Source organism: Maniola hyperantus, chromosome 9 (genome assembly GCF_902806685.2).
Source record: "Maniola hyperantus chromosome 9, iAphHyp1.2, whole genome shotgun sequence".
Taxonomy (NCBI): domain Eukaryota; kingdom Metazoa; phylum Arthropoda; class Insecta; order Lepidoptera; family Nymphalidae; genus Maniola; species Maniola hyperantus.
This window is the reverse complement of record NC_048544.1, coordinates 11,016,489-11,030,302: the sequence shown is the minus strand read 5'-3', so window position 1 is coordinate 11,030,302 and position 13,814 is coordinate 11,016,489. Positions and strand designations below refer to the sequence as shown.

General features: G+C 43.3%; 1 protein-coding gene across 1 annotated transcript; it reads left to right on the top strand.

Moving 5' to 3' along the window:
* The first annotated feature begins 327 nt into the window (after positions 1-327).
* On the top strand, positions 328-11,975 carry LOC138402818 (alpha-tocopherol transfer protein-like). Its single transcript, XM_069501101.1, has 6 exons — positions 328-688; positions 2,362-2,518; positions 3,492-3,609; positions 3,765-3,899; positions 4,149-4,362; positions 11,366-11,975. The coding sequence occupies exons 1-6, from the start codon at positions 460-462 to the stop codon at positions 11,518-11,520; spliced, it is 1,008 nt and encodes a 335-aa protein (XP_069357202.1). The 5' UTR covers positions 328-459; the 3' UTR covers positions 11,521-11,975.
* The last annotated feature ends 1,839 nt before the right edge of the window (positions 11,976-13,814 follow it).

Here is a 13,814-nt window from a genome sequence, read left to right as displayed (position 1 = left end):
CTAGTTTATTTTCTCGTCATATTTTTATTGATCACTTGTTGATGCCCGCGACTTTTATCCGCTCGGATTTAGGTTCTTAAAATCCTGTGGGAAGTCTTCGATCATCCGGGATAAAAAGTAGCATATGTCACTCTCCAGATCTTTCACTATACCCATGCAAAAAATCAGGTCGATCCATTGCGCCATTGCGTGTGATTGAAGGACAAACCAACAAACAAACTTTCGCATTTATAATATGGTTAGTGGTGATATGGACAAAATATTATGTTTTATGAATGTGTTATACCTATTACAATTTACCTACTTATAAACATTATTGTTTTTAAATACCTCTTACATAATTATTTGCGCCACGTAATTATCCATTATTTAAACTTTATACCTACTTAGTGAATCAAAATACTTTGATGTTGGTATTATCAAGTAAGTAAATCGAAACTTATTGCAATTGTTATAAGCATGCAGTATCAGCGCAGTACAGTCAGTACAGTTAAAACATTGGAGCTAAGTACAAGGCTTGTATTGAAAATGGAATTTGTGCCAGTAGACAAGATCCTTCAAGTGAGACCAGATACAATGCAAAGTATTTATAAAATGTACAACCTAGATACGAGGAGCTTAAAAGAAGCTATACAGTTATTAAATGAATGGGTTCAAAAGCAGCCACATTTTAATAAGAAGGATTTCGGTAAGATTTTCGTAAATTATATAAGTACGACCGGGAGCCGCAGCGGGAATGGCGAAAACTAGAAAGCAGTGCAAGTATGTAGGTACCAATTATAGTACCTTCTCCAGGTAGGTAGGTACTTATAGTCCGTTGACTCCTCATGCGCCATTTTAATTGTATATCCTAGGTCAACTATCATGTCAAAAGGTGCCTTTGAAATAAGGACTAAAATTGTACTTTTATCATTGCAATTTGACACAAAAAGTTGAAATGGCGCGTGAGGAGTTAAATTTTACCGTAATACCTAATATTTGCATTTTGGGCAATGTAGAAATACATTAATCTGTAATACTAGCTCGTCACCTGCAACTCGTTCGCGTGAATTTTGGTATTTAAAAATCCAGTGGGGACGGACGCTTTGATTTTCCGGGCTAAAAAGTAGCTACTTAGTGTCCATCTTCGGGACATAACCTCTACCATGATAGGTAACAGATAGAAGGGCATATTACCTACACTTTCCTATTTATAATAATTCTCGAAGAATACTGCCTGCGGGTTTGCTTCGCTTCCCAAAATCCAACATTTCCTCATCTAGGATTCTAGGCAACCTCTGTGCAGATTTTCAATATTTTAATTTAGGTCCAAGGGTTCAACCAAGGTGTTGATAAGTCAGAAAGTGAGTCAGGACTTTGTCCCTACGAGTATGTATTGCGTATCTGAAAATAGCGAGCGTTCTTTAAGAATAATTTCCAAATAACTTAACAGCATTTTTAATTAATTGCATGAGTTATTATTTAAGTATTAAACTGCTATTATAAAAGGTGACAATGTAGGTAGGTACCTACTAACTACGGTTATTGTTAGAACAAGTTTTAGCAGAAAAAAATAAAAATAGAACAATACAACAATAATTTTGCTCGTTTTTCTCGGACTGTCACAAAAATATAATTGTTTGATTAGGTATTATTTAAATTTTAATTAGGTAGTATTTATTTAGTAAGTACTAGCTGATGCCCACAGCTTTTCCCGTTTGGATTTAGGTTTTTCAAAATCCCGTAGGAACTTTCTATTTACCAGGACAAAAAGTAGCCTATCCGTAGTAGGACGTCTCCGAGATGCAAGATATCTCAGTACCAATTTTAAATACATATCAAAAATTGCGAACCGGCAGGAATCGAACCCGCGTCTCCTGGGATCGCGCCCGACGCTCTAACCACTAAGCTACAGCCCGCTTACTGCCAGTGACGAAATTTGTGATGTGTATGCTCACTCAGTACTGAAGCGACTGTTTCTGCCATCTAGTAGCGACATCTTTTTGCATCTTTTTTCGATAACTGCGGGATTTTTAAAAACCTAAATCCACGTGGGAAAAGCCGAGGGCATTAGCTAGTAAATAATAAAAAATCAAGACGGCGAATTTCAAAATTGCAGCCATGCAAATTAAAAATAAATAAAAGTAAGTACCTACATTAGTGCTAAATCTTGTACGATGGTACGAAACCCTAACCCTCTAACAAATAAACCTGGAATAGCGGTGGAATAGTTATACTCTGTTTTGTCTTTCTCTGTCATCAGTAATTTGACATTTGAAGGAAAAAGACAAAACAGAGTATAACTATTCCACCGCTATTCCAGGTTTAATTGTTAGAGGGTTTGTGTATAAGTCCGACTCGCGCTTGAATGTTTTTTTACAGGTGATCGTTATTTGGAAACGGCAATTATTGTATGCAAGGGGTCGATAGAACGAGCTAAATCACAATTGGACAAAATGTGCACGATGAGAACGTTGATGCCGCACTTTTTTGGAAAATTTAATTGTAAAACTGACTTTGAACAATTGTACGAAGCTGTGTACGTATAAAATTCGATTTGAATTAAATTAAAATTAACTCAAAATCTTATTATTTTAATTATGTAGAAGGACTTGTTTCACTATGCCAATTTGAACTAGATTTCCAGTTCGGAAATCTGCAAAGAGCCGTCAAGAAACTCAGCAGCTACTCTTTTCAACATAAAAAAAGTTACAGTAATTTACCTACCTATTATATCAATGCAACAAACAGTATAATTAAGTATTAACTTATATTATCTGTTTTTAAAGTTATGACCTGCAACATTATCTATTTTGGCGTAATTTCTTACTTGATAAAAAACCGACCAAATGGGAGTCAGGCTCGCGCAGCGAGGGTTCCGTACTAGTCTAAGTTTTTCAACATTTTGCACGATAAATCAAAAACTGCTATGCGTAAAAATAAATGATAATCTGTTTTAGAATCTACAGGTAAAGCCCTTTCATATGAGCTTAGTATAGTAATCTTACTTTGATCGTTGAAAATACTAATTATTTTTTCATGAATACATTTAAGTTTTTTTTATGTAATCTCAAATTCACGATTTTCGGATTTTTTCCTTTACTTGTGCTATAAGACCTACCAACCTGCTAAAATTCATTATTCTAGGTCACTGGGAAGTACCCTATAGGTTTTCTTAACAGACACGACAGACTGACGGACAGGCGGACAGACGAACAGACGCACAGACAGACAACAAAGTGATCCTATGATGGTTCTTTTTTTTCCTTTTGAGGTACGGAATCCTAAAAACTACGATATTACAAAACTAACAACGGCAAGACATATTTTACTTAATATAATAATTTCAATAATAATTGTCTACCTCCATAAACGTGACACTGGCGAAACACTCTGTGCCCAGCTGGCACACCTAAAAGCCAATAATTGGGAATTGAATTGAATAATTGTCTACATCAGACCTTGTTTAAATTGAATAGGTATATTGTTTCATGATGTGGGTGTTGTTTCAGCCACTCGATTGTGTTGCCTAAATTAACAGATGATCACTACAGGGTACATGTCATCAAATTTTTAGATGTCGATTGGGAAGCTTCACAGTCCATACACTTTTTTAGGCATAACTTTATCGTAAGTAAGGAATTTGAATAATAATAATGTTTTGTCTCAAAACTGTCACAGGTAGGACAGGATCACTGACCTACAATCAGCAAATAAATTATTTGATTTGATTTGAACATTGGACATAAGATGCAAACATTTACACTGTATTTAATATTTTGTAGTTGGGAGAATACATTAAAGCTCACGATTATTTGAGTGGATTCATCATAATCTTAGATTACTCGGAGGTCAACGTGATGAGTGTTTTGACTAAAATAAACCCTGTCCAACTTAGACAAGCCACGACTGTTTTAATTGTGAGTATTCTTTTCAATTTTTTTTTCTCTTTTTAAAAATATAAATAGCGAGTAAACTAGCAGACCGGCTACTAGGCCAGCGTGTAGGCTATGGCCAAACCCTTCTTTCTCATTCTGAGAGGAAACCCGTGCTCAGTAGGGAGCGGGTGCCGGCCGGCTCCCTACTGATGATTATGAGGATTCGATGAATGAACATATATTTTTTTTGTTTTTTATAAAAAATATTATTACTAACACTTTATATTACAGGAGGGCTACGGAATGAGAATAAAAGGAATCTACATTATATCAGAATCGAAATTCGTTGACGGTATGGTTACGTTAATAAAACAAGTGATTAGCGCTAAAATAGTTAACCGGGTAAAGGTCCTCAAAAGTGTTACTGATTTACATGACTTCATTCCAAAAGCTATCCTTCCCGTAGATTACGGTGGTGAAGAACGTTCATTGAAAACTCTTCATGGTAAGTAAATAGTTTAAAAAATTTAACCATCAAGAATCCATTCATCCATCAAGATTTTACAGTTAAGGTTTGTACGCACCTGAGCGGCGCGGCGCGGCGCTTCAGCGAGCTGCACGTCGCGGCACAGAGCTTCAAAATATCATTTCTATCATTTTGTATGGCGCATATCGCACTAGAGCGGCGCTGCATAGCGCTTCACCGCGCGTTGCCGCGCGTCACGGCTGGAGAGAATATTTTGAAGCGCAGCGAAGCGACGCGCAGTGCAGTGACGCTAGTGCGACATACCCAGCGGCACGGCGCGGCGCTTCAGTATGCGTACGTCGCTCGAATAAGATACACGCGCATCTTGTTAGGTATTTAAAGTACAGGCAAGAATCGGCAAGATAGACCTCAAAATAAATAACGTAGGTTTAATTTTTGGCACATGACGTGTTCCTCATGCTCTTAGAAGTATATCCTCAAAGGTCCCAACCCCTAGGATGTCGGCTTCCCCCCTTCCCAGTGTCTAAATGTATAAATGTCTCTCCGAGCGTTATGAGAAAACATCAATGGTAAAAATAATCCTGATTAAATAACTATAATATATTATGTACATATTATACCTACCTACTTCATCTAGGTAGAATTAATAGTTTCGGAAATATGCCTACCTATTGTTGTACTTGTGTTTATATTATACTAACTTATGCCCGCGACGTCGTCCGCGTGGACTACACAAATCTCGAACCCCTATTTTAGGGTTCCGTACCTCAAAAGGAAAAACGGAACTCTTATAGGATCACTTTGTTGTCTGTCCGTCTGTGTGTCAAGAAACCTACAGGGTACTTCCCGTTGACCTAGAATCATGAAATTTGGCAGGTAGGTAGATCTTATAGCTGACATTTGGGGAAAAATCTGAAAACCGTGAATTTAGGGTTAGATCACACAAAAAAAATTAAATTGTGGTCATGAACTAATAATTAGTATTTTCAACTTTCGAAGTGAGTGACTATACCAAGTGGGGTATCATATGAAAGGTCTTCACCTGTACATTCTAAAACAGATTTTTATTTATTTTTATGCATCATATTTTTTGAATTATCGTGCAAAATGTCGAAAAAATACGACTGTAGTACGGAACCCTCATTGCGCGAGCCTGACTCGCACTTGGCCGGTTTTTTCTCTTCGATAATTCGTTCTTCTTCTGCACAACAGAAATAATAATCAAATCCTCTTCACTGTCGCTCATCTTGCGACGTTGTTGCTCGTACGCGAACGGGTATAAAAGTGACGCGCAAGTGACGCGAGGTGCCGCGTACTGAAGTTGTAGTGCGGTAGGCACCTTTTTGTGTTGTTTCGGATTGACTATGCTGCGTAGGCCCTATTGGCCGCTACAGCGTCACCGGGGGGGTTGGCGAGCGCGAAGCTCCGCCTGGGGGTGAGCCCTAGGGCTCGAAGAAATAATTCGAGAGGTCGGGGGGCAACGTCCTCCTAAGGGCGCCTCCTGTGAGGCTCGGACCACGGCTTAGGATGACGTTGGGATGGGTGGAGTTGTCGGTTTTGTTGGTTAGTCCGTACGCCCCCGAGGCCGTGGCGTGAGCCCACGTCCGGGTGACGTTAGAAATCGGGGACCTCGTCTTCGCCGGCGAAGACGCTGTGATGAGGTTGAATTGTGTAGCCCTACGAGATAGGGTGCATTGTCGGTCATGATTTGATCGTCGGGGTCGTTAAGGACGTGCTTAGGGCGTCTTTTATCTGGGGGGTCGTTTCGGTCAGGGGTGTAAGTCGCTGCCTCAACTATTAGGGGGTTGGGGTGTCTAATGGCTTTCTCAAAATAATTTTTGGAAAGCTGTTTAAAGTAATGAGCTATTGTCGGGAGTTGGAGGTCTCTGTGGAGGTCCACGTTGCGCATGTACCACGGGGAGCCAGTGGCCGTACGCATAAACTTATTCTGTAGGACTTGGAGAGGTTTGAGAGAGGAGGGCGGCAGGTGTGCAAATGCAACACAGGCATAAGACATTATTGGGCGGATGCACGTTTTGTATAGCGTGACTTTATGTCGAAGTGACATTTTGCTCTTTGCGCAAATCATGGGGTAAAGACGGGAGAGCACATACGCTGCGTTCTTGCGGACTCTACGAATGTGCGCGGCGAAGCTCATCTTATCATCAAAGGTTACACCCAAGTACTTGGTATTAGTTTGCCAGGGAATGGGGCGGTCGTAAAGAGTTATTTCAGTCTGTCGAAGTTTGTATTGTGATTTCCTTTTGGACTTTTGAAAGAGCACTGCTGCGCTTTTCTCCGGGTTAACCTCTATCCTCCAAAGGCGGAACCAGTGGCCTAGGCTACTGACTGCCTTTTGGAGTCGAGCTTTAACGTTCCGGTAGTTTAAGTCGGAGCTGTATAGAGCGGTGTCATCCGCGAACTGGGCTATATGAACATGAGGGGATCTGGGAATGTCGCTGGTGTACAGCGCGTACAAAAGTGGCGAGAGCAGGGAGCCCTGAGGGACTCCTGCTCGAAGAGGTCTTGGGGAGGATAGGGTTCCATCCAGACGGTAGCGGAAAGTTCGATTGGTGAGAAATTCTCGTAGTAAACGTACGAGTCTTTCGGGCACGCCTAGATGGTAAAGCTTGTAGATCAAGCCGGCGTGCCACACCTTGTCGAAGGCTTTGGCTACATCGAAGAAGAGGGCTCCCGTTGGGATACCTCTCGTTTTGAATCGGTTGAAACCGAGAAGGATGTGCTCCGTGAGGCGGTGCACTTGATGAACACATGAGTGTCTGGTTCGAAAGCCAAATTGCTCGTCGTTGAGGAGGTTTTTCTCCTCTACGACGGACCTAAGTCGATTGAGGATGACTTTCTCATACACCTTGCCAAGGGTGTTGAGCAAACTAATGGGGCGGTAGCTAGTAGGGAGGTTCCTAGGTTTCCCTGGCTTGGGGATGCCTATAACGGTAGCTTCTTTCCACCTGTCGGGGAAGGAGCATCCCGCCATGAGGGTGTTGAAAATGACAACCAGGAGGTTGATTAATACGTCGGGGAGTAACTTTAGAGTTTTGTTATTAATAGAGTCAGGGCCTGGGGCTTTTTTTGCGTGAAATTCTTTGATAATTTGACGAACTTCGCCGCTATTCGTCGGGAGGATTGGATCGCCACCTGGGGCGGAAGAGAAGATAGATGCTAGTTTGTTTTCGACTAGTTCTATATGGGACTTGTCTACAGAGATGGTGCTCGGGGAGCATTGGGCTTCTAAGCTATCGGCCAAGCATTCGGCCTTATCGACATCTTCAAAGGCGGGCGGTTGATTGGGACGTAAAAGCGGAGGAGTGGCCGAGACAGGGTCGGCTTTGAGAGCTCTCGCCAGGCTGTAGTAGGCTACATGCGATGGCTTGAGCTCACTCAGCTTCCTGTCCCATTGTTCGTCGCGGAGTTCGGCAAGGCGAGCCTTTACCTCCCTCTGGGCTCTCCAGAGTTCTCTCCGGTTGTCGGCGTTAGGACATGCGTCATGGGCTCTACGTTTAGCGTTTTTGATTGTGATGAGCTCTCTGGCGTCGTCCGGCAACTGTCGACGGGTGAAACCGTTCGGCATCTGTCGGGAGCAGGCGCTTAGAGCATCGCGGATGTGATTAGTAAGGTGCAGTGAGGCTGCATGCGCTTCATCTAGACTACCTATAATGTCAGGAATTTGAGAGATGTGCACTGAGTCTATAGACTTAAGATGCTCTGAGAGCTTCTTGAAATCAATGACTGTTTTGGTCGGGGGGGCCGCGGTGGGCGGGGGTCCTAGCCGCATTAGGACGGGACGGTGGTCTGAACCTAGCTCGGACAGCACCTCCAAAGGACTCACCTGAAGGGCGATGTTCTTTAGAAGAGCTATATCGAGTATGTCCGGTCTGTCTGTTGAATTGTCGGTCATTGGATAACGAGTCGGTGTGTCAGGGGCTATAACTATGAAGTTAAGATCGGGGCGGTGCGTCAGTCTTTCGAGTTGGCGTCCTCGTGAGTTCGGGGAGCGGCAATTCCAACTTTGATGTTTGGCGTTAAGGTCTCCGGCCACGATAACGGAGTCTCCTAATGAGAGAAGTGCGCGGATGTCACTTTCTAACAGATCTTTCGAGGGAGAGAGATAGACGGATGCTAGTATGACCGACGGATGGCCAGTCATACTCACCTGACATATGGACGCTTCCATATTGGTTAGTTGTGGAGGATCGAGAGGAGTGCAGTGAAGAGCCCTTCTGTAGTATATAGCAGTGCCACCCTTAGCAGTGGCCCTGTCGTTTCTGACTATATTAAAATTAGCAATTCTGGGATTACTTCTACTAGGTTTCAAGAAGGTCTCTTGCACTAGGAGAATGTCGGTTTGATGTGCACATACAAACTCGCGGACTTCGTCCATTTGGTCGATAAGGCCGTTCGCGTTGTAAAACGCGACCACTAAGGAGTGAGGTTTTAATCTACCTTTGGTTGTACTATCCATTATAGGTTTTTAAGGTTATTTATGGAGATGAGTAGACCCAAGTGTTGGGTAATGGCTGTTTTGGGATCTTCCCTGAAGGTCCGGGCGAAAATTTCCATCTCCACTATGTCAATAGAGGCGAGGACGGTTTCTATTAATTTGAGATTATCCGCAGCGTTTGCCGCTGCGGATGTATGGAGCGGTTGCTCTGGCTGGGGCTGGGGCTTAGGCGTAGACGCGGAAGCCTTGGCCGGGGCTGGTTGGGCGGGCTTGGCCGGGGCTGGTTGGGCGGGCTTGGCCGGGGGTGCCTGGGTGGGCTTGGGCGCAGGAGGGTTAGTCCTGGGAAGGGGTTTGTCCCATGCGTTGGTGGCCGGAGCCGGCGCAGGGACGAATTTTTGGGTGGGTTGGGGAGCTGCAGTAGGTTTGCGGCCGGCCGGTTTGACCCTTCGCTTTTGCTCCTTGGGGGCTTTAGGGCATCCGCGATAGTTCGCGGTATGCCCTTGAGACCTGCAAAGAACACAGCTCGGGGGCTCCTCGGTTGGTTGCTTCCTGGGGCAGTCGGAGGTGCCGTGGTCCCCTAGGCACTTTACGCACCTAGGGTGGGCGAAACAATTCCTTGCGGAATGGCCGTACATCTGGCAGCGATGGCATTGGCCCATCCTGCCGCGGTTACGGGGGGGCTCTATTTTGAGGCCAGTAAGGCGACACACTGAGGTTATATTATTAACTTTTTTACCCGCGGGGGAAAGTTCTAAAGTTACGAGCACCATCTCGTAAGGGACTTTGGTTCTAGGATGATACATCCTGTGAACCTCCAGGACTGGCAGCTCCTGGGAAAGGAGGTCTGTCTTGATGAGCTCTGTATCGAGCTCCTTCGGAAGGCCGCGAATGACTACGCGTAGAACGCGTTCGTCGGGAAGAGCGTAGGTATGGAACCCTACATTCTCTTGACGGAGAGTCTTGGTGAGGAGGCGATGGTCGCCTGAAGTCGGACATTGGACTTTGATTCCAATGGCGGTCGAGCGGGCACTCGTGAACGAGATGCCCCGCTGGTCTAACAGTGGCAAGATGCGCTGCCAGCTGAGTTTTTCCCTAATAAAAAGGGGAGGGACCTTTTCCCTTGGCGAATCCTCCATGGGGGAGTCTTCCGACTCCTCCTCGGGGGTTGCCTGGGAGGTTGTGGGTTGAGTACCGGGCCCTGAAGGGGCTGCAACGCCCACCTTTTTAGGTGGGTTTGCGTGGGACTTGGAGGCCTTCAGCTTTCGCTTCTGGGCCTTCGTTTGCACCGTCGTGAATTCCTCTGTTTCAGAGGAGGCTGGGGACGTTTCGGAGTGAGGCTCCTTAACGTCGGTCGGTATAGGTTTTGGGGCTGAAGGCCCAGGTTGGGTCTTGGAGTGAGGCTCCTTGTCAATCAATGTCGAGTCCGAGTCGTCCTCCATGGTCATAGCCGAGAGAGGAGATTCCGGTGGTATGTCGAAGCGCGTAGGCTTCCGGGACGGGTCGACCTTAAATTTATTGAGGTAGCTTGGGTTTCGGGTCGTGAGATCGGCCAAAAGGGCACTCAAGTCTACGTCATTGTAGAATGTCTGGGGAAAAAAGGTGCCCTGATGGGGCCCGGGAGCGGGGTGGTCGGGTTGGTTGGGGCCCATAGTGGACCCGGTGGCTCAAAGGTCCCCCCTGCCTAGGCAGGGAGGTGAGTACCTAAGGTGTGACCCTAATGTGAGTCCCCGCCCTTTGGTGACGGGGGTGTGGACCTATGCTGCGCTTAGACTAGTGTACTCACGGAACCTGGATCCTAGAACTACACTAATACTACACACAACGCAGGAACAATCCGATGGCACTGATGATCCAAGGGCACTTGCACTTGAAACACAGGGGCGAACACGCGCGGGGGGGCTCGAGTCGGAGAGCGCATGTACAGACGTCCGCACGGGGCGGATGCCGAACACGGACTGTTGTGGGTAGGCACCGTCGAGCGGCCTGAGGTGACGCATTCTGCAGTCGGACTGAAGCGCCGCGCGCGCCGCGCCGCTCAGGTGTGTACGAACCTTTAATCTAAATATCAGTGTGCTCTGTTTAAAAAGTTACTTAATATTTTATACAGGCTCTAGACAGTCGGCCAGCACTTCAACACTCCAACAACCACAAACGTCGATAGTGTTGAGCCGATCAAAACAGATTCTCCACACGTCCGTTCCAACTTCATTCACCTCACTCACCTCAGAGCCTTTTAGCCCTTTAGCCATAAAAGAAACGACGAGAGACTTTTAGGTTTTTTGAAACCCTTTAAATAGAAGAGTCTTTTATTAAAGCTACAAGCCCCGAGAAAAGGCTCTTGAATGAAAAAAGGCTAAAGAGCTTTTTAGTCTTTTAGCCTTCGAGCCTTATAGGCGTCTTAAAATTCGGACTAAACGGCTCGATCCCTTTGGAACACTAAATATAAGGCTCTGACAGACAGACGGACTAACAAAATGAAGTGAAACTATTCGCCTTAGTAGACTTGGAGACCTGGCTTGGATCCGACAAGTTATTTTAACCCGTGATCTTGTTACTTTACAGAAGAATGGCTTGACGTGCTTTCGTCAAAAGAACATTTGAGTTACTTAGAAGAAATAAATAAGGCTACAAGCAATGAATCCTGCCGACCGAAAGACCAATTATTTGAAAAATACGGTGGGATGCCGGGCACGTTTAGATTCTTGAGTGTAGATTAGAAATTAAATACAGTACTGATAGCATATGCAATTTACATACAGTAATAGTTTAAAATAGCTGCATGTCATAATTCTGTTAGTTACCTATACTATAATATGAATCTTCTGCACGACCGAGGCGCACCGACAAGTTAGTAGCCATGTTACCGGGGTGCACCGGCCCGAATACTACTCTTCCCCACGGATGCCCGATGCATCCAAAAGGGATCAGCAGAACCCAGGCACACTGGGAGGTTACCTGGCTGGCACGCCATCTTAAATAAAACCTAAAGGTGTTGGTTTAACCATAGGTATTAGATTTTTAACTCTTGTATAACAGTCGCTATCCGGGGAATTGTAAAGCGATATTAAATAAATAAAAAGTCCTAAGAGCTTAAGGGAAAATTAATAAAAGATTACAAGAAACTACCCAGAATTTTATTACAATAACTTTGTTTTATTGTTTGTTTTAAAGTAGGTATGTATTTGTTTTATCTAAATATATAAAAGGAAAAGGTGACTGGCTGACTGATCTATCAACGCACAGCTCAAACTCAAGCTCAAACAGGACGGATTGTGCTGAAATTTGGCATGCAGATAGCTATTATGACGTAGGCATCCGCTAAGAAAGGATTTTTGAAAATTCAACTCTTGAGGGGGTGAAATAGGGGTTCGAAATTTGGTGTAGTCCACGCGGACGAAGTCGCGAGCATAAATTAGTTGTTTTATATTTTTTTAAGCTGACTGACTGATTTAACTTTTCAGGCACCATTTTAAATTTTTGTGTCAAATTTCATGTCAAAAGTACGATTTTAGTCCTTATTTTAAAGGTGAACCGTACTTTCAACATGACAGTTGACGCATAGAGTTAAAATGGCGCTTGAGGAGTCAATTTGTACGGACTATAATTAGATAATTTTTGCCTCACTTAATTATCTATTATTTAAACTTTATGGTAAATTATTATAATTAAATATTTTGATGTTAGAAATATCAAGTAGGCAGGTTAATCAAAAGTTATTGCAATTGCTATAAGCACACAGTATAGTTTATACACTGGAGCAAAGTACAAGGCAAGGTAAGGTAGAATATTATAATGAATAAATAAAATATTAAACACAGATAAACTAAGAATCATGATGATGATCATGGTGTTCATGATGCTAATGCTCACCACACCCAAGATCATCATGGTTATCATCAAGATTCTCAGTTTATCTGTGTTTTATTTTTCATGACGATGGTGATCATGATTATGGTGATGATGATGATGATGATATGGATGATGATGTTGAAGATGATGATAGTGATTAAATATTGTGTTAAATGTTTAAATAAGTGTTTTAAATGGGCTACGCCATAAGACTCGCTACTGGCTTCGCGCTTTACAAAAAAGAAGGACAAGACTGCATGGAGTCGGGATGCAGATTTTGTTCTGGGCCACATTTGACCCTTTAGATGACAGAAAGACTATTAGTAACAACCCTTTAGACGACTAATAGTCGCATTTGTAGGTATAGGGATATAATTTATGTCTGAAAACATATTTTTTCATCCCGAATTTCATACATTTTCTATTGCTGTTAAAGAATTGTATAGAATACCTAGCCTTAGTATGAACAAAAAATATTTTAAACATTTCCTGAATGTTATAGTAATACAGTTCTTGCAATTAACGAAGGCGAGTGGCTCATGCTTGTGTTTAAGTCGTATCGGTATAAGTGACGTACACTGAATGTGTGCGTTTGCGATCGCTTGCTCGCGACTGATTGGTCTGACATGCACGCACACTTACGCAATGCCCGTGTATCCGACGTAACCACAAGTAAAGTTCACTCGCCTTCGTAAATTGCAAGAATTGTACCTACCCAATCGGAATAAACTATTTGAGTTTGAGTAGGTAATATCTAAAATAGCGAGCGTTCTTAAAGAATAACTTCAAAATAACAGCATTATTAATTAATTAATATTATAAAAGGTACGTAGATAGATATTTAAGTCTCTTGGCAGATTTTTTTTTAGTAAAAACAATGAAAATAAAACAATACAACAATAACTTTGCAACCTCTTCACGGACTTTGCCATAGCAAAAACATAATATTTATTTTAATTTTAATTGGGTAATCTAAATAGCTAATCTTAAAGCGAAATACCACTCACTCACTGACTAATCACGGAATCTCAGGAACTATAAAACCTACAAACTCGAAATTTGGCAAGTAGGTTTCTTCTAGGACGTAGGTGTCACCCTCCCCCCACCCCTAAGGGGGTGAAAGGACAGGTCGAAAGTTGTATGAAAGTCCTACGTTTTTAAA